The sequence below is a fragment of the Pelophylax lessonae genome (assembly GCF_965119305.1).
Source record: "Pelophylax lessonae genome assembly, chromosome: 4".
NCBI classification, from domain to species: domain Eukaryota; kingdom Metazoa; phylum Chordata; class Amphibia; order Anura; family Ranidae; genus Pelophylax; species Pelophylax lessonae.
Window position 1 is genome coordinate 467,586,344 of NC_138771.1, and position 21,793 is coordinate 467,608,136.

Consider the following 21,793-nt stretch of genomic DNA (forward strand, 5'->3'; position numbering starts at 1 on the left):
ATGTGAGGACTACTTTACAGTTAGTTTTGGCCATTCTGGCCCATAAAACTAACATCACTAATCTCTCAACCCACTGGATGTGCGGTAATACTGTATGTACCGTAGCTTCGGCAATCACGGTGAGCGATGTATTCTGTTAATGAATACAAAGTCTGCTCAGATTGGTGGATTCAGAGAGGCGGACTGATGATGTTATAATCTCTGACTCAGGCAATCCAAGCTGGCTTTGAATCTATTATTAGAATACATCGCCCGTCGTGATTTGATCAGCGCGGTATACTGTATGTAGCCGAAGCTACGATAAGTACAGTATTACCGCGCATCCAGCGGGCTGAGAGATTAGGAACATTCGTTTTGGGCTAACAGATAAGCAGGTGTAAACAGCCGAAGGGGAGTAGTCTTATAGGGCGAGTATGGCCCAAAACCTATATTTTAACTGGAAAATGAGGGGTTCGTCTTATACGCCCAGTCGTCTTATACGCCGGTATATATGGTACTACTTTAGAGTGTTCCACAATAAAGATATTGTAACTGTTTATTCCATTCTATACCTGCACATGATCTCGTGTGTGAGTAGGACCCGACACATTTCTGGATTCTTATCCTGCCCTTCATAGACAATAGCCTGCAAAAAGAAAAGAGGAAAGTTAGTAAAGTCATAAAAAAGTAATTTCATGATACTATTCAACAGTAGGCATGAGGGTGCTCCACAAAGCGACCAGCACTTCAATTTGTGCTCTCTTACCTGGTTTTATTGAATACGCCTACAATTTGTTTGTTTTTTCTGATTAAATTAAAGGAAGAATATTTTCGGATAAAAAATGATGTACTGATTTTATGCTAAAGGTATTCAGTTTTATGCTAAAGGTATTCAGAAACACAAAGAACAAAAGCTAAGTGCAGTATCTAAGAAGTTGTGTGGTACCTAAGGAGGACCAGTCAGCAAGCTTCTTTAAAGCTGATTTCCAAGGTAGAAAAACCTTTTACCATAAACTGCTCATTCTACCAGGGGGATGATAAATAAAGTGATATACTTACTTTATACCTCACTCCCCTGACGGCCAGCTTTCACCTTTACTGTATGACACTTCTGGGTTTTACCAGATCCTCGTCGTCCTCAAGTACAATCCCAGACTGCTGGTTCTGAATGGCATAGGATGACAACAGAGAGCTGCAAGCAGTGAGGGGAAAAGGCTTTGGGGGACCGGTCACATTAAGAGGAGGAATATGATAAGTACGGTATATCACCTTATTTATCATCCCCTAGGCAAAGTGAAAGCTCAGCTAAAAATGATATGCCTATCTGGCAAACTGGAATGCATTTGGTTCATATGGGCTATCATATTGCTCTCTGCAACATTTTTCTGAAAGATCTACAAACAGATATTTTTCCAGTGTGTCCAAAATCAAACCTTTTTTCAGTTTTCAACAGAGTAAGGAATGGAGAGAATGTATGTCTCCCAACATTTAAACTATAAATTAAGGATGGACTGTTTATCGGTAAAGCCGATATATCGAGGGCCGATCTGCACTTTCCCCCGATATATTGAAATCGGCCACCAAGGTGACCAATATTGCCGATATTTCGGGAAAGTGTTAGTACCAGAGTGATGCCTGCAGCTAGAGGCATCACCCTGGTACCGGCGTCCATAGCCGACAGTCCGCTGTCTTGTAATGACAACCTATGCGGCTGAGAAGCCGCTCCGCTGTCATTACAAGGAGCGGGAGGGGATAACCCCCCACTCCCGCCGCCCCCTCTGCGGCTCGCCTGGATCTCCCGTCCCACCAGGGGACCCGGGCAACCAGCCTGCATGGCCGCCGAAGACCCAATCAAAGCCGCATTCGGCTCTGATCGGGTCTCCATGCAAAAACCCGGAAGTGATGTCATGACATCACTTCCGGGTACTGGCGCCAGATTCAAAAGATGACAGCATTCAAAACAGCCAAACTTGGCGTTTTGAATGCTTTTAAGGGCAGGGGAAGGGTTTGGGGTCTTTTAAGCCCCCAGATCTCTCCACAAGAGTACTTGTCAAAGAAAAAAAATTTAAAAAAATATTTTTTTAAATGTACGAAAATATTGGCCCATATCGGCCAATACCGCATTGACCAAAATATCGGTATCAGTATCGGCAATGAAAAACCAATATCGGTCGATCGCTACCATAAATACACTTTAATGTTACACTAAGTTGTGCGATACGGCACTGCGTTACTTTAACTGACAATTGCGCGGTCGCGCAGCGCTTTACCCAAATAAAATGTATGTCCTTCTTTCCCACAAATAGAGCTTTCTTTTGGTTTTTTTTGCGCTATAAACAAAAAAATAAAAATTATTTAAAAAATATATATTTTTTTACTTTTTGCTATAAAACATAGCCAATAAAAAAATGTAAAAAAATCTAAATTCTTCATCAATTGAACCCAATATGTATTCTACTACATATTTTTGGTAAAAAAAAAAAAAAGTCCCAATAAGCGTACATTGATTGGTATGCGCAAAAGGTATAGTGTCTACAAACTATGGTATTCATTAATTTAATATTTTATTTTTTTTACTAGTAATGCCAGCGATCAGTGACTTATAGCGGGACTGCAATATTGTGGTGGACAGGTCGGACACCTACTGACACTTTTTGGCGACCAATGACACTAATACAGTGATCAGTGCTAAAAAAATATGCACTGTCACTGTACTAATGACACTGACTGGGAAGGGGTTAACATCAGGGCCAATCAAAAGGTTAGCTGTGTGCCTTGCCAGTGCTTCTGTACTGTGTGGGAGGTGCTTTTTTTGCAGGAACACAGGATCAATGCCTTCCCTACTGACAGAATGGTGATCGGCCTTGTTTACATAGGCCGATCCCCATTCTGGCTCCCTGCCTAATGATAAGCAGGTGCCGGCAGACATCAAGTCCACGGTACCTGCAGATCAGCTCCTGCTGTGTATAATCACAGAGGGAGCCAGCTGCCGGCAGTGCGCATGCACGCCCCAGACCCAGAAGTGCAGGATCAAGTACTAGGTACATGATCCTGTGCAGCAGAGCCGCCATGACGCTGTATATGTAAGTTATACGGTCGGCAAGCGGTTGTTTATGATCATGGAAGATATGGTAGGGATGAAGGTTAGCTGTAGAAATTAAAGGGAAACTTTACACCCCACTATCCACACCCTCACACACAACTTTTGAGCAGGCAGGCTTTTTATGGCATACTGTGGGAGATTTACTAAAACTCGTGCACACAGAATCTGGTGCAGCTGTGCATAGTAACCAATCAGCTTCTAGATTTTATTGTCAAGGTTTTACTGAACAAGCTAAAGTTAGAAGCTGATTGGTTGCTATGCACAGCTGCACCAGATTCTGTGTGCACCAGTTTTAGTAAATCTCCCCCACTATGTCCCTTTTCAATAAAGGATTCCTACCTGCCTGTTTGCAATCTTCCTGACAATAAGCATGCGCAGCTCACAATTTTTGCACAGGCCAGCATGGATGAGCTCCATCACATGCACAGGAATGACATCATTCCACCAGTGGCATTTAGCATGGTGAATGTTCTCAAGGCATGAAGAAGACTGGGCAAAGATATTAGTCTTGGAGTTCATGAAAACGCCAGGTCTGTAGCATTTCAAATAACAATATGCAGCGTTTCCATTTTACATTGCTAACATTGTCACCAGAATCACCTGCTATTCAATCTTACGTATATGTATTCATCCAGTTCATAGCCATTTTATTTCAGAGGGAGGCATTTCTGTTTTTACCTATTCTTTATGAGTTCCTTGTATAGTTTTTTTTTACACGTTTCCTTTTTCTCTTTTCTAGAGTATATTATTGGTTTATTTTTCTGAATAATAATAAATGTTTTTATGTTTTGTCATTTATATTATGATATATGTGACCTTTTTGTGGAGCTTTGCTTGAATATTTGGCTTTGTATTCATCTATGGATTATCCTTTCTTTAAGGGAGTTTTTTTTAGTCTATAAACATTAGGGTAGTCCATATTTTTGGATCTTGGATGGTCCCACAAGAATATCTAATTGTTAATGTATATGCCCTAGCCCCTAAACCACTATAGATACTTTACACACCCTGCACAACTGCTTTATCAGGAAAGTAGAGGTGAAACCATAAAAGTGAAGTGTCAGTTTGGGGAACTTGGGGGATTTGAGTAGAGCAGGAGGCAAAATAGTTTATATATTAGGCATTTTCTTTACAGGTATGTGCTTTTCTGAAAGAATTTTATTACATGACAGCATCTCTTTTATAGGAGTGTGCAGGGTGTGCCTGAGCACACTCCCCTCCTCTGTGACCGGCTGCTGCGGGGGATGTTTCAGGATGGAGAGTCGGGAAAGAGGCCAGAAAATATATAATTTGCCGACCACTTCCTTTTCTCAATGAACACAGTGAGTGATCAGTACCAATCATTCACTGTGTTCATAACTGAAGCAAAATAAACTGTAAAGTGTTTACTATGCTTCAGTTTGTGAATGAACAATAAGCACAGAGTACTTTCCATTCAATCACTGTCTAGTACAGCTGAGGCTGCAGAGAAGGGGACTGGGGAGTCTCTGTCCTCAGTCCCTTTCTGTGCCTCAAAAGTGAGACATCAGGGGTCTAAGACCCCTGATATTTCACCAAAGCCCCCCAACAGGGCTCCTAAAAAATTGTAAAAATAAATATAATATTGTAAAAAAAGAATACAATTAACAAAATTGTAAAAAATAAATAAAAATAATAATAATAAACCTACTGCCACAGTTCACTGCCCTACTGACTCCATACACTGTCCTACTGACACCATCCACTGCTCTACTGACACCATCCTCTGCCCTACTGATGACATCCACTGCCCTACTGGCACTTTGCACTACTCTACTGACTGACACCATCCACTGCCCTACTGACACCATCCACTACTCTACTGACACCATCCTCTGCCATACTGATGACATCCACTGCCCTACTGGCACTTTGCACTACTCTACTGACTGACACCCTCCACTGCCCTACTGACACCATCCACTACTCTACTGACACCATCCTCTGCCATACTGATGACATCCACTGCCCTACTGGCACTTTGCTCTACTCTGACTGACACCATCCACTGTCCTACTGACACCAACCTCTGCTCTACTAACACATCCACTGCTCTACTGACACTGTCCAATGACCTTCTGACACCGTCCACTGCCCTACTGACATCATCAATGTTTTAATACATTTTAAAATGTTTGTTTCCATTTAATTATAAGAGTATGTGTTTATATACAGTATATATATATATATATATATATATATATATATATATATATATATATATATATATACATATACACTCACACACACACATGTATGCTTTGGGGTGAACAATCTAATGCAATAGGCTCTCTTTAAAGCTGCTATATCAATAACTAACTGGGGAACTAGCATTTTTAAAAGAAATGTTTAGCAATGTCAGCCTTCATATTTCTCTTACGCTCATATAACACTTCTTTGTGGCTAAACAAATGCTATAGTCAAATACAGGAAATGCTTGATTCTCAGCCTTCAAACTTCAGAGCTGAATTTCACCAAGGCTTGTCAAGGAAAGTCATCTATTTTACATGCCACACAATAACACAAACATTCTTAGGCCCGGTTATTGCTACAATCAAAAGCGGCTTTAATGCTTGGAACCAAAATAGATTGCAGCCTAGTGTAACCTCCTGAATTGTTAAGTGACTTGCAGAGAAAAATGAACAATTGTCGCCATATATCAAAGCTAGTAACAATCACAGAAATGTCAAAAGAATACGGACCTAATTGTGGTCATCTTAAACAGGATAGGGCCTGATAGGTTGTAGCACTGGGTCTTTGAACATCGGGTCCTTTGAAACAACTAGCATTTGTTCAGTGAGGGACAGCATTGGGCTTCTCTTATATACAGTAAATATGGAATGGATAAGTGCTGCAAAGTATTTAAATCTATTTTACCATAGAACCAGTGGCCTACCATTTGTGCTGAATGCACAGATGCACAGCAGTCTGAACCTGGAAGCTAGGGGCCCATTCATACTGGATGTGGGTTGGGCAGGCAGATCCTATACACCTGGACATTACTCAGTTCAAGCCTTTTTGCTGGACTACTATAATAATGTGCTACTGCAGGTTTTTCCATTCAATAGGCTGCTTAAAGCCTTACCTTTAGTTCCCACATATGCGGCTGCGGTTTCATGCTTGAGGTCTGGTGCGTTCCTGTTCACCGGTTCAGGTGTGAATCAGGTCCAAATTTTTGCCTGAATTTTCACCTGAATCGGACTGAAAGACACACAGGAACCTTTTTAAATGCGGACCGCCCCAGACGTGTGTGAACCGGCTCCATTGAGAACCGGTTACATTTGGCTGTCATGCAAATTGGATGCAGGCATTTTATCATTTATTTAACTCCCACCGAGAGCCAGTCTGCTGCTTGGATCAGGGCTGGGGGGGGGGGGGCTCTTGTGAGGAGTACTGAGGCAGGGTGCTGTGATGTTTTCAGATAGTTATGTACACCACTCTGCTGGTCCCCCACCAGCCATGATCTGCCTATTATTGCATAGAGAGGCACAAAAACCTAGTGATGACGTCACTGAGAATAAAATAAAGTATGTGATCAAAACTGAAATGTTTAAAAAAAAATGTCATTAGCATGTTGGGAGGGGGGGGGGGGGAGGAACAAAGGAAGACAAAATATAAGGGAATCAAACTTCATCTTCATCTTTAAGTTCTGAATCCTTTTCCATGTTAGGAGTCCAAAGCCCTGATGAAGAGGGTCTCCTGTAACCCTAGAGCTGGCTATGCACTGCTGAAATTGTTTTGAAAATGTTTCGCCTTATGAATATTTTCAATTTTCTAAACTGTAGTGGGGTCAAAACAATGTTCGTTTTCGACCACAATGATAAGAAAATTTGAAGGAGCAGGATGAAAAACATCTTGAAAGAAGAAATTTCTAACAGTATATGTTGTTTTTGCTTGGGAAAGTCCATTCGTTCCAAAATTAAATGTAAAAAGCAAATTAAATTTTGAAGTACTTTTGATCGACGTTCACAAAGTCATCAAATGTGCTGAGAATTTTCGTGTATAGCCATTCTAGTGTACGGGCAGCTTATGAATGTTGAACCCTCCAATTCACCACAATGCACTAATAGCCCACCACCTAGGCCTAGGCCACCATCTCAGGCTCACTGACTCCTAAATGTTCCTGGGAATGATAATATGTGTGAGAGGATACAATAGAGAATGTTACCACTCCGGTCATGGATGTGAACAGCACCACTCAGCTCGCTAAGTGCTTCAGTGGATTTAAGTATTGTTGTGGTAGCAGTACAGGGGAGATGGGGCCTAGTTGTGACTCCTTTCCTTACACCACTGACTGGAAGTTTCCTAATAATGCAGAAAAGAGTAATTTATGTTCACCAATTTATCACACTTTGTGAGACAATTAGGCATATGGAGTATCATAATAAAGAGATATTTACACTGGGGCCTAGAGAAGTTCGCTGAGGCCCTGTGTGAAAACCCAATTTTAGTTATTGCCAACCAGCACTTCAGCTATGAATCTGTTCCCACAATGCTTTGAAGATGTCGTAGTGTACATCATTACCACAGTCCAGTCACAGCTGAGGAGGCCTATGAAGCCTATGCTGAAGTTTTGCTCAACTCTCGTACATTAAAATGAATGATTTCTTTTTTTTTATTTCAGCAAGTGTACAACAAAGAAAAATCACTAACTCAAGAGGCATTGTCAGCTGAGCCATCATGGCAGGTTTTCTGACAGTAAAACATTCCCAGTATGCTTAGTGATAGTGCTGCATTTGAATGCTTTGCAGGAGGAATGTGGTAGTAATTGGTAGCTCTCTTCCATGCGAGTGCCATTTGATCACTATGTTAAGCTTTACTTGCTCCGCCAGCATCTTATTAAACGTTTGTCGCTGGAGAACAATGCACCTGCCGCAGACGAGGAGTGAAAGCGGTGACATTTCTGTCATGGCTTCTCATCTCAGCTCGGCACCTCCTGATCGGAGAGCCAAGTCACACTACCTACAAGACATATGCAATTTTCCTTTCAATTCCGACATCAGAGTACGGTAAAAACATGAACCTGTACACGTCTGGGGCCCCGATCCACTCCAGTCTGCCACATGCATCTGTCTTTTTTTTTTTTTTTTTAATCCCTGATGTTTGCTACACATTGAAATATTGTGGAATTACTGTGTCAGACAGTAGACTGCAAGGTGGCTGCTAGTCAGGTTCATTGTGAAAGTTAATGGCACAGACAGGCCTCAGTACACCAAAGGGCAGGCACTATGCGTGGGGTGTCAAGGGTTTAGGTCAGGTGTCGTACACAAGCAACAACGTCAGCCAAAAAAAACCTCTCTGGGAAGGAAGATGCTACACAGGCATTTTTTAGCAGCTGAACCTCAATGCTGAAATTGCTAGTAACTAATTCTTAAGTATAGCGATTGATTACTGTAGTGTTACCTATACTACTACTGGTGCAGCTTACACCATTACAATAGTATTCTCCTGCACTCGAGGGTGGTGTAATGGAAATGGATATATCAGAGGTTCTTGGTGATTCAAAGAAAAGCTGCCCTCTAAGGGTCGGGGGGGCGGGACCCAATGGAATCACTGCAAAACAAAGTAATTAGGGTGCACTAACATTGCGCATTACCCAAGTGGTATCTTTAATAGTGTATAAAACAAGATATACTCACAAACATATTCAAGATAACAGCATTTCACAGTTCATAGTAGACGGAAAACAACCAGGTTACTAAGACTGTTCCCAGCAGGTCGAAGGACCTTCCAGAAGGCTGCTGCGTTTTGAGAGGTTATCCCCTCTTCCTCAGAGCCAATCTTACACCATACAACAAAATGTGTTCATAATTTTCCACTACTCTTAGGGCCCCATTTATAAAGCAGTGGTATAGCCTTACCAATGCTCAAAGAGACCCTGTCACTAGACCATTCATTTTAACAAAAATCTTCCCATGAGAATAGGCATGTCCGTTTACCTAATAATGGTATTTGCCTGTAAAATTCTCCCTGGTGTAGACTAACAAAAGCCCTGAGACTGCTGCTGGGCACTGCCATCTTCAAGGTGATGTCAACAGTCCCAATAGACTCCCCCCACTGAGGGGCAGAGGAGCTTGGCCAGCACAGACATGAGGTATTCTTAGAAGAGGAGAAGGCTATTACATACAAGGAGGGAGAGGGCTGTGCTAGGAAATTGACTCCTGGAGTAGTCAAATATTCTAGCAAGTGCAAAGGCCCATTGCAAGTGAATGCAAATTGTCTATGAAAAGGAAAAACATTGAGTAAGGATTTAAAATACATAATTTTTTATGCATTTACAAGTTGGTGACAGGGTCTGTTTAAAGAAAATAAAAAAGCAACCCACATTTATAAAGCACAGTGGTACCCCACATTTATAAAGCACAGTGGTGTACTTTACAAATATATTTACACCCCCCTCCAGAGTTGGTTTATAATAATATGTGATTTAAAAAAAAAAAAAAAAGGTCCTGGGAGGGGACCAGCCCAGTCAAGTGACCTGTCAAAGTAAAGTCAGTTTCTCATTCAATACTGGAGTTCTCTCTGCAGTGTTAAACGGGGTGAAATGCATGAAAAACTGCAGAAAGGTTATAAATAAAATATACAGTATCTAAACCCAGAGCTTTTTTAGATAGACTATAGAAAGTTTGAATTGATACCATATCAGTTTATTTTTTTCTTCTCTCTAATTTCCCTTCATTTATTGTCCTGAACACACAATGAACTCCTGTCGTAGTGACCAGGACAGGCATCCATTGGAGGATTTTTCCCTCAAATCCTGTGCAGTTTTGGATTTCTCATTACTCACCTCTCTAGCTGCTTTTAACATGAAGTTATTCATTCAAGAGAGAGGGAAGGGGGTAATAATGGGAAGGTATTTTCATTCAGCTTAAGCAGCTCTTAGGGCCCCAAAATATGACTTATTATGATGAGTCAGTGCACTTTGCACCACTGAGGTTCTAGTGGTGTGGAAATTAGTAAAAAAACAAAACGTAGGTTAATATGTAAAGTACAAAAAAAAAAAAGCAGTGGGGGGTATTTACTGTAGAAGTCATTTTTTGTCATCGGCTTGTTTTAGACATGCAGCGTCCTTGAGTGAATTTTGGTCTTTCGAGGGTCCCTCTGTCATTCTGCAGCGCCTGATAAGCTTTGCTCTCGAGAAAGACAGAGTTAGTCAGAGCTATGACATAAAGTATCCTGTAGCTCCTGAGAGCCTCTAAACTCTTTAATCTGTTTCGCTTTCCATCAAGCAGCATTTTGTACGCATGATACAATCAGCTCTTCTGCATCTGACTGTTCTCACAGAATATTACCCTGTGATAACTACATCGCTACATTACCAGCCATAAAACAGCTGAATCTCTTATAAGACATTCTGCAAACCATTATGACTCTATCCGTCAGGATGAACTTCAGATATCTGCGATCTTCAAAGAGCTTGATGCTACATCTCTAGAACTGATATCTTGTTTATTGCCTTTCCAGAGACATCTTCCTCTCTCAATGCCTTTCTATACCAGGGGTATTCTGACTTTCTGGGTTGTATAGAGGCAACTTCAGATACAATCTCATGTGTGGCCAAGAGATTGGGTACAGTTAATCACTGGTATGGAGCATCCCAGGTTGGCGCAAATGTAACAGCATGCATTTCAAATGTGCTTTTAAGGAAAATTTGGCAACCATCCTAGCACACACTGCAGTTTCCTCACTGGGTCACAGCATAGGTAACAAATTTTAAAGCTGACACTTCTCTTGAAAAATCTACAATGTCTAGTTTTTAAAGTTTCTAATTAAAGTTTTCACCCAAGATTCACACAACTTTTATACTTTTATACATTTTTCCCACAGACTCTTTGGTGAAAAATGGGTGAATCTTGGGTGAAAGTTGTGTAAATATTGAGTGAAAAAAAAAAAAAAATATATATATATATATATATATATATATATATATATATTGTATATACACATTTAGTACAGAGTAAACCCTTAACTAACTTTCAGTCCAATTTGGACATTTTCACTTAGGGTTGTACTCACTTTTGATGCCAGCGGATGCCAGCGGTTTAGACACTAATGGCTGTGTGTTGAGGGGACAGCAAATTTACACTGTTATACAAGCTGTAGACTCACTACTTTACATTGTTGCAAAGTGTCATTTCTTCAGTGTTGTCACATGAAAAGATAGAATATAATATTTACAAAAATGTGAGGGGTGTACTCACTTTTGTGAGATATATATATATATATATATATATACATATGTATATATATATATATACATATATATATATATATATATATATATATATATATATATATATATATGCATTTATATAGAACATCTGCAGGAGGTAGCTTGCTTATGGTTTTAGTATCTTGATAAAGGTTTAACTGCCATTTAGGAATATTTTAATATCAACAAAATAAAAATGTGGTCATACTTGTGCATGGTTTCTATCTGAAAAAGTGTTTTAAAGAAAGCTTAGCTGAGCGAACTGTTGAAGCTCTACAGTATTTGCTGTTCAGTAAGACCCTAAACAAAAAGAATCACAGGATCACAGGTCAAAAAATCGGATGACAAAACTTGATTGTACTACAACTTGCAATCGATCGCATCCTCCCATTAAAATCAGTAAGCTTACATAACTGCGGCAAATGCTTGTGAGACAATTAGTAAGAAGCAAGCACTACTACTGTCCCGCAACTGAAACATATGAGCTTGCTTCAATTGCCTCTCATGTGTTCCAGTGAAGATGACCAAATGCTTGAGTTTGAGTTGTGGGACTGCATGAATAAAAATTGCCTGTGAACCCTAGAACAGCAAGCTGTCGTAAAAACCCTTTAAATAGGCCCTTGCAATTATAGTCAATCCAACTGTGTTAAGTACTTGTAACTGTGAGCATATGTGAAGTGGAAAACTGTGACTCTGGTAGTACAGAGAGGCCGAGCAGGCTTGATGGACCTTTAAACCTCAACTGAGATGGTTTTCATTAGAGGCACATTACATAGTGATGATTATTTGTGTCCCATGGGGATTGTTTGCAATAGCCCGACAGGGTGATGTCATACCGTACCTAGTGCAGATTTCAATGACATCATCCATTGTAAGAGAAACAAACCACAGTGCATTATCGCCCAGCATCCCTCTCTAGAACATACAAGGGATCAGATTACCGCCTTGAAAACAGAACTGCAGCGAGTGTGAAAAACAGGACCCAAGAGAATGGAAATTAGGAGCAGAATGAAATACATGCAAATCAGCGCAATTCTCTGTGCTGAATTCACAGGCTGTCTAATGATGTACTGGAAATCTTATTTATCAGAGTGTCCATAGTCTTTGCAAACAATCAGATCTCCTGTAATCTCCCACTGAAATAATGGCAAATAAAAGTCAAGACTGGATTGGTTGGTATGGGTAAAAATTTTACTAATTCAAAAATATTTTGGCGACATTCAGCATAGGCCACAACCCTAAGTGAAAACAGACACATGTAACTGTTAATTAAATGCAGTTTTGGTATTAATTGAACTGGGTGTCCTTTTCCTTACTCTTTAAACCAATTTTTACATACCTTTTTTTTTTTTTCCTATACAGCCTTAGAATTGAAGGTGGTCACATGTCCCAATCCACTACAAATCCCAAAATACCAGGTTTATTTCAGGATAGCGAGCAATCCAGATAATTCCTTTTGGCTAACTGTATATCCAGAACTGTTGGGTTTTAGGATAGATACAGTGTAATAATATAAAGCCATTTATTCCCAAATTTTTACAGTTTCGGACTCGTTGACCATCTTCGGTGCAGTTTATGAAAACTATGGCTTCTTTGGTATGGAGCAGGGGTCTCAAAACTTTCTAAACAAAGGGCCGTTTGATTGTCCTTCAGACTTAGAAGGGCAGGACTGTGGCCAGTGGTAGCAGAAATTTTCCTGGCATCAGAGGAAGTAAATATCACCACATTTGGTGGATGAATAGTGTCCCATTGTTGGTATCATAAGGAGGAATAGTGCCCCATTATTGGTGTCAGTGGGAGAAATGATGCATTATTGTTGGTGTCAGTTGTCAGAATAGTACTGACACTAACCAAGCTAAAGCCGCATCCGGCCCTCAGGCCACAGTTTGGAGACCACTGGTAGAGAGCATTCATTCTTATTCAGGCTTCTATGAAATCTTAGGGTTCCTCAAGAGGTTTCTAGGAGTTCCTTGAGCTGTGGCTAAATGATCTCCCATCTGCTGCCTAGGTCTTCATATTTCAGGTCCAACGTCACTTTGCGGAGTCATCTTTTTAGCTTGCTGTTTGGGCAGCATTCTTACCACCACAGTGAGGGGGGCATTCTTTCCACTGACCACCAATGCAAGGGGCATTCTCCCAATAGACTTGGATGAACTTATCTTTTCCTTAAGACCTGATAATTATTTCAAGGGTTCCTCTTGGGTAAAAAGGTTAAAAAGGTTGGTGTAAAGCTTGGCAGCCAATTGGAGAGAAAGATAAACATTCTCCGTGTGCAGTTGTAAAGCTTAACTGTTTATACAGAAAGAATAACTCTTGATTTTAGTAAAAAATGTTTAGTTTAGACCCCCTTTGCAGGTTAACCCAACTTTGTTTAGCATGCTGAGGTGTTGGAGTTGCAGTCAGTCACCTTGTATCAAGGGCTTCTCTTAACCTGTCCATACACGGCCAGATTAGCTGTAACTGTGGTCGATCAACTGTGGTTTCACAATCTGCAGAAAAGTCAGATGTGTCAGTTATATAATGGTTTAAAGTCGGTGGTCTCCAAACTTCAGTCCGGGGGCTGAATGTGGCCCTTTGCTTGCCTTTATCTGGCCCTTGGGACACCAACATAATTCCTGTTACTGACATCAACAATGGAGCGCTACTTCTCCCACTGACACCAATGATGGGGCAACATTTCTCCCACTGACACCAACAACAGGGCACTATTTCTCCCCCTAATAACAAAGATGGGGCACTGTTTACTCCCATTGATATGTGGACGGTTTCTTCTCCCACTATCCACAGTTCCACCCCTAAAGTCTGAAGGACAATAAACTGGCCCATTGTGTAGAAAGTTTGAAGTCCCTCTGTTTATGTTGATGGTCGGGGGTTGTGGGTATGGCTGTTTTAAAGATGTGCCCTTGCTCATGCAACCCTCAAACACATCTTCCAAAAACAAATATAAATTAAAATAAAAAGACCCGAACTGAAATGTTTTTGGGTAAGAAACTTCCTTTATACTCCCATTGGCCAGTGACCACTGTCTCAGTGACCATAATTTTCACTAGGTGAGCATTTTTTACTTCTTTAGTAATTCAGCCTCCTTTTTTAATAGTATCTGTTTACATTAGTGCATTTTCATTAAAAGAAAATGCAACATTTTTTTCCCTTCCAGTCAACTCTTTTAAAAACGCCACATGGCACAATCTAAAGGGCTAAATACATTAGCTCATACCTTATGGTGCGAATGACCCCTAGTCTCATTGAAAGATCTGTCTTGCCAGGCCAATCTTATAATGACTTAATTTTGTTATGTGCAGAAACGTTATTGTATATTTTTTATAATTACAGTGAAAATATCAAGCTGTGAACCAAATTTTCTATATGCTGTGTAACAACAAAAAAAATTATGTAAAAATAATGAGTTTCTAAAAACAAAACAAAGAAAAGAAAAAGCAATATTCCACCTTAAGATGTTCATTATTCAGTGTTTATATCCAGGTCTCTGTTACAGTGTTGCAATCTGCCATCACCCTGCACCAAATTACTACAAATCCGCTAATCTATATTCAGAGTTCACATGCAATTTGGCGCTGGCGTCATGCCGTCGCAGTCAGGAAATCGCTGGCTGCGTAAAATCAAAATATCAACATGGGATTAATAAAATACATCTTTGCTAATATGTTCATTTTTAAGGTAGTTCAAACATTCACTTTGGTAGCAGCTCTAGCGTAAATATCCCGGAACAAATGGTGATATGTAATACAGGAGGAAGCAGTTGGGATGCCAGACTGGAAAATACATTAGGCCATCTGGCTCAGGCAGCCTCTCCAAAATCCTTAGCTTTGTTTTCACCCCCCGACTCCAAACAACACATTTTCCACTATGATGAGTGTACACTTTCCTAAACACGCTTCCTGATCATGCATGCAAATTTCCCACTTTGTTTACATGATTAGATTTATTAATTTGGTAGGGAAGAAAAAAATTAAAAATTGCAAATCAAGATCTAAAGCTGCAAAATAGATAAATAAATAAAATTGGCTAGCTTTGTAATAACTAGTAATTACTTTTGTGTGTGTTTTTAATAAGAGAATGGTGTTATGTTTGGTAACCCCAGTTAGTTTAAAATAATCTTTTGATTTAGGGTAATTATGATCTTCCTTTCAAATTTCCCCTAAAGGAAAACTATAGCAGTATTTTTACTTCTTTTTTTGTTCAATAGATATAAACTCTGACCGAATTAAATTTAGTGTGCTAAAAAGCATGGTATATTGTGAACAGTTTTTATTATTTTTAAAATAAAATACTTGTTTTTTTTTGTTTTTTTTCCCCATCATTTATTGCATTTCAGTGCTGCAGATCTGCTACAGCCTCCTTGCATTGCAATCACCTTATCTCTACATGCACTCCAGGGATGGTTGCATGGCATTACTCAGGGCTGGTTTCTTGGCGGTGACAATAGTGGAACGTGGCTCCATCATTTTTGTTGGAGCGGCCACTTTGTATAGAAAGCCTGTGTGACAAAATGACAGTGCAAGAACACAATTGAAAAACGAGGACAAAATGTTGCCCCCCTATAACAAGAACTACCTGAACAAGGACCTTCATGGCAGGACCACCAGGGATTATTTTATGGAAAGCTGCAGATTTAAAATGATGAAAATGGACTTTGAAATTATATTAACATGTTAAAGTTCATATGAGATTTTAGTTACTGGGTTTACATCTACTTTAATATACAAGTCAATGTGATCAGTTTAAAGGGGACCTTAAACTGACAGAAATATGGGAGGAGATTTACTAAATCCGGTGCACTCAGAATCTGGTACAGCTGTGCATAGTAACCAATCAGCTTCTAATTTTAGCTTTTTCATTTAGGTTTTGACAATAAAACCTCAAAGCTGATTGGGTACTGTGCACAGTTGCACCAGATTCTGTATGCGCCAGTTTCTGACTTCTTATTTGGTAAATGCTTTTTAACTGGCTGTCCCACTGACCCTCTGACTTTGAGTCAATGACTTAGAGTATGCAGATAAGAGCTTATGCCTTTTCAGATTTAGCAGTTTATTTAAGCATAACTGTATTGGGGGTCAGGGTCAGGTAGCAACAGTCCAATTTTTTTCTCTTAGAAAGGGTTTACTTCAATGTAACCAAGCCCAGCAATGAATGTTAATTTATTGATAAAAACAAAATTTGTACCTATATGTCTACCATAATTATATGATATATATGTCTATAACTTGTAACTAATATACATGCTGTACATGGGACCGGCCATATTTACTTATGCAGGTTTTGCTTTCTTGCTGTGCAGGGCTACACAACAGTTATGCTGTATTGCTCCTACTCACAATGAAAGTCCAAGGCTGGATTTACTATAGTGTGAAGTTCTATGAAGTAATGTAACCAGATTTACCAAAGTAATCTAAAATGGCCTGTGGTCACTTCAAACAGTCTATGGCCCCTTTCACACGGTCCGCATTCTGGTGCGGACCGTGCTCTGCTCAGCAGGGATCGATCCACCGATCCCCGCTGACATCCGCTGCTCCATAGGGCTAAATGGGGCATCCGATCAGATCCGCCTAAAAAACTGACAGGCGGATCTGATCGGAACGCCCGTGTGAAAGAGCCCTAACTCTGAGGGAAATAAGAAAAAAAATTTGATTTGTCTTTCTTATGATTGGGTGTTTTACACAATAACAGGTTCATGTCAAATCACTTCACATATTAGGAAATCTATCCCAGTTCACTTCATTTCACCTCCCTTGAGTGCACTCCCTATATTAGTAAATCATGTCCCTATAAGTAGCTTGACCCATTGAAAACAATGCACTTCCTAAGTGGCTGAAATCCCAGCCTGAGTGATTGGAGTGAAATGAAGAGCTCCTTCTAGTGGTTAAAATAAGTATCTCTATATTTAATACAAGAACGAAAAAAGGACAAGCAATCATGTAAAATGTGAAAGTAAAAAATTACTTAAAAGTCAGAGTACTGATCTGTGAATAACAAGGGGCTTGCAATTCATAATCAACTATTTCACAGGAAATAGATAAAATAAATTCAATTAAAATGACTTGCCCTGGTGACATGGTGATTACGGTATATAAAACACTAGAAATAGTCATTATTTATTTTAAATCAAATATGCACCTTACACACAAACAGTTCAATTCTATAAAAGATGATGAATTTGTTTAAGGATGGTTTGACAGTCTGTTCCATTTTTCGATAAAGAAGGCATCAGGAAAGAACACCTTTTGGTGATTCACCTGCTGCTGTTACAATTTAAGATGTTTTATACCAAACAACGAAGCTGGGAAAATTCCAATATATAACCTAATTCTGACAGAATTTTAAAAAAGGTTTTATGCCTTTTAATTACTTTCAAGTATGAGTGGTGCTTGTAAAAAAAAAAAAAAAAAAAATCCATATATTCACCATGGATCATAAATTATAAAGTCACGTTTGGTTAAGTTTATGTATCAAGTAACCTACATTCTTCCTAACAAGTATCCTATTAGTGCAAAGAGAATATAGTGACTGTAGAGATGAGGAAATGGGGGGAGTGAGGAAGAGAGAGAGAAAGAGAGCAGGAGAGAGAGAGAGAGAATGAAGGAGACTGAGAGAGATAAGGGAAAGAGGGACAGAGAAACGGTGGCAGGAATAAAGAGAAAGAGATAGAAAAGGAATGAAGGAGAGTGATCAAAATTGAAAGAGGGATAGAGGGAGTGAGAAAGGGGATAAATCAGAGAGAGAGAGTGAAAGAGAGAGAGAAAGGATTAAGAGAGTGACAGAGATTAAGAAAAACAGGGACAGAATTAGTGAGAAAGGGGAGAAATTGGAGAGAGAGAGAGAGAATTAAGAGAGTGACGGAGATTGAGGGAAACAGGGACAGAGGGAATGAGAAAGGGTAGGGATTAGAGAGATTAGAGAGAGAGAGAGAGGATTAAGAGAGTGACAGTGATTGAGGTTAACAGGGACTGACTGAATGAGAAAAAGGAGGAATTAGAGAGAGAGAAAGAATTAGAAGAGTGACAGAGATTGAGGGAAACAGGGACAGAGAGAGTGAGAAAGGGGAGGGATTAGAGAGAGAGTAAGGTTTAGGAGAGTGACAGAGACTGACGGAAACAGGGACAGAGAGAGTGAGAAAGGGGTGGAATTAGAGAGAGAGAGAGGGATTAGGAGAGTGACAGTGATTGAGGGAAACAGGGACTGAGTTAATGGGAAAAAGGTGGAATTAGAGAGAGAACAAGAGAAAGGATTAGAAGAGTAACAGAGATTGAGGGAAACATGGACAGAGATAATGAGAAAGGGATAAATGAGACAGAACAAAAGAAAGGATTACGAGAGTGACAGACTGAGGGAAACAGGGACAGTGAGAGTGAGAAAGGGGAGGAATTAGAGAGAGAGAGTGAGAGAGGATTAAGAGAGTGACAGAGATTGAGGGGAACAGGGATGGACAGAGAGAATGAGAAAAGGAAGGAATTAGAGAGAGAGCGAGAGAGAGGATTAAGAGAGTGACAGAGATTGAGGGAAACAGGGACAAGGGGAGTGGGAAAAGGAAGAAAATAAAGAGAGAGCAAAATATTATGAAGAAGAATGACAGAGAATAAGGGAAACAAGGATAGAAAGAGGGGGAATAGAAAGAAAAAAGAGCGAGACAGAATGAGTGAAGGAGAGGGACAGAATTTGAGAGAGAGAATGTGTCAGAAAACATGGGAAAGAGAAGGAGAGATGATGAGAAAAGAAAAAGCGATTGAGATAGATAGAAGGAGATTGAGGGAAAGAGGGACAAAAAAAGGGGGAAAGAGGGAGGGGGAAAGGGAAAGACACAGATTGTGAGAATGAAGGAGAGTAACAGAAATTGAGGGAAAGAGGAACAAAAAGGGTCAGAGATGAGGGAAGAGAAAGAGAGGGGAAGAATGAAACAGAGCGGCAGAAACTGGAGGAAAGAGGAACAGAAGAGAGGGTGAGAATAGGGAATAGAGAGAGAAAGGGAGTAAAAGAAAATAACAGAGGATGAGGGAAAGAGGGACAGAGAGAGAGAGAGAAAGGAAAGAGAATGACAGGGATTAAGGCAACTGGAGACCGGAATAAAGAGAGAGAAGAGAAAAAAAGAGAGAAGAAGAATGGAAGAAGAGAGACAGAGAGTTATTGCCATGAAAAGACAGGAATGTAGATGTTCTGCTGAAATACAAGGGAACTGACAGTGTAAATAGCTGCACAGTAGGTCACAAAACATCAAGAAGAACATAATACACCACATAGACTCATCTTTCATATATTTTAAACACAGATCCTCTACACCGCCTACCAACCAATAAAGATTATTTGAATTAAAAAGAGAGAGAGAGAAAGGTGGAAGGCAAAAATATAGCGCAAAACAAAAACAACAGAGGGTGATGCAGTAGAATGTGATTAAAAAAGGTATGAGCACAGAGGAACAGGTGGTACCACCAATGTGTCCTATCAAAGTGACTTTTATCCCACCAGGTACAGGTGACAGGTATAGGTTAAATCTACTTTAAGTCAAAAATGTTCTGCTATTGCTAAAATTTCACCAGCAACTGGGAGCTAGGATCAGCTCTTGCTAATGGTGTTGAACTTTGGGGAGCAAACTAATTTAGAGTGAAGGAGGAAGGCCAAAAGAAGGGAATAGAAATAAACACGGGTGCAGAGGAAGAAAGGGTAGGAGAGAAGGAAAGATATGGAATATAAAAACAAAATGGTGAAATATAATCAGAACTTCAAGTCTCTTATTACATGTAGCATGTTAGTATTATTTAGGACAAGTAAGTAGAACTTTTCCTGGGCTGGCTATGGAGGAACAGAAGTCAGACAAAGATCTACCCATCCTTATACAAGTCACTATAACGTTAGGACCCATTGTGATCCTTGATTGACACCGCCAATGACAATCCTTTATCTTTAAGTAAAACTCACTTGAAATTTTCCAGTAAAGTAAATCTCCCTGTAGAATATCGAAAATTGGTGCCCACCAACAGTGCCTATTACTGCCTCCCAGCAGTGCACACACAAACAAATACTCACAAGCAATGCTAAAAACTGGAAACACAAATTGGCCTTATTGAGTTGCATTTGGTCAGCTTACATAGAACCACACAGCTCTAACTTATTGTTACACCACCAAAAGATAACCCTATAAAACGGTCTAAAATCTCCTAGCCAACCAGATGATGCTCTGAAGCTCAGAGGTGTTCTGTCACTTTTATCTACTTCATGAACTGGTACAAGAATCTATTATCTCGTGTGACCACTGAGGTGCACACTAACATCTCATATCAAGCAGGCAAGAACTGGAGAGTCCAAGAATACTTTCACTGATACCCCAGCCTGTACCCCAGGGTTAAAAACAGACAGAGGCGCCTCTAAGTGTAGACTTTATATGACAAGTTTAATGAATAAAATTATGCACTCACATCTGTAGGCATATATTCATGCCCATAGACAAGGTTCCAATGTAGGTAAGTGATCATCATCCAGTCCTAGACATCCTGGACATCCATCCCGCTGGAGCCGAGATCCCCTCGCTGTGGCCGGCACGTACGGCGGAGTTATTAACAGGAAGCAGGCTTGGTGTGGGAGCTGACAGCGAGGCTTGGTGGATAGTCGGATAAGGATGACGTCATCCTACATTGGAACCTTGTCTATGGGCATGAATATATGCCTACAGATGTGAGTGCATAATTTTATTCATTAAACTTGTCATATAAAGTCTACACTTAGAGGCGCCTCTGTCTTTCTTTGTTTTTAGCCCTGTGGAACCCCTGGCTTTGGTTTCTGGATGGCTGTCCTATATGGTGAACTTTCTCTTTCCCCGTGCCACTAATGACTTTTTTACTCCTATGGACTCTGGTCTAATATGTGACTAATGTGCCTGTTACCATTTTGTATTTTTGTACCCCAGGGTGATGGAGGATCATGAGAAGAATGTCTACTGACTGGCCTGACACACATGCACAGTAAAAGAGTTTACTGATGTATTTCATTTTGACTAGTTTCCACTGTATTGCCCTGCCAAGTCCACCTCTCCTTATTTTCTAGTAATAAATTGATCAGAGCATCTGTCATTTCTTTAACTTTTCTTGCACTTGGTACAGATACACACCAGAGGCCTTCAACTGCCTTGAGCAAGTCTGGCCTTCTGGTGTGTTGCTGTACATTTAAGGAGGATAGGGCTGCCCCTGGGTAAACCTTCACTCAATTATTGTATTTCTTTAAATGTGTCCATAATTGGTTACCATAATTGGTAATCCTGATATTCTAGAGTTAGGGACTACAATTTGCAGAGGTGCATTAATGCAGCATTGTGACCTCAGATGTAACGGATGCAAACAATAACAACTGGATTGTATGCTGGGGAATATTTGTAATAAGATACAGATATAATATAAATATAAAAGATATTATAGTGCATATATATATATATATATATATATATATATATATATATATATATATATATATATATATTC

The 21,793-nt window shown here is 39.9% G+C and overlaps 1 protein-coding gene across 4 annotated transcripts in view; it reads right to left on the minus strand.

Annotated features, from left to right (window-relative positions):
* The window catches only part of EBF1 (EBF transcription factor 1), a 468,611-nt gene that overhangs the window by 436,919 nt on the left and 9,899 nt on the right, over window positions 1–21,793 (minus strand). For all 4 annotated transcript variants that reach the window (XM_082253142.1, XM_082253140.1, XM_082253141.1 and 1 more), the window contains exon 5: window positions 552–625. In XM_082253142.1, the coding sequence (XP_082109268.1) occupies window positions 552–625 (74 nt within the window). The remainder of the gene's footprint in view (window positions 1–551; window positions 626–21,793) is intronic.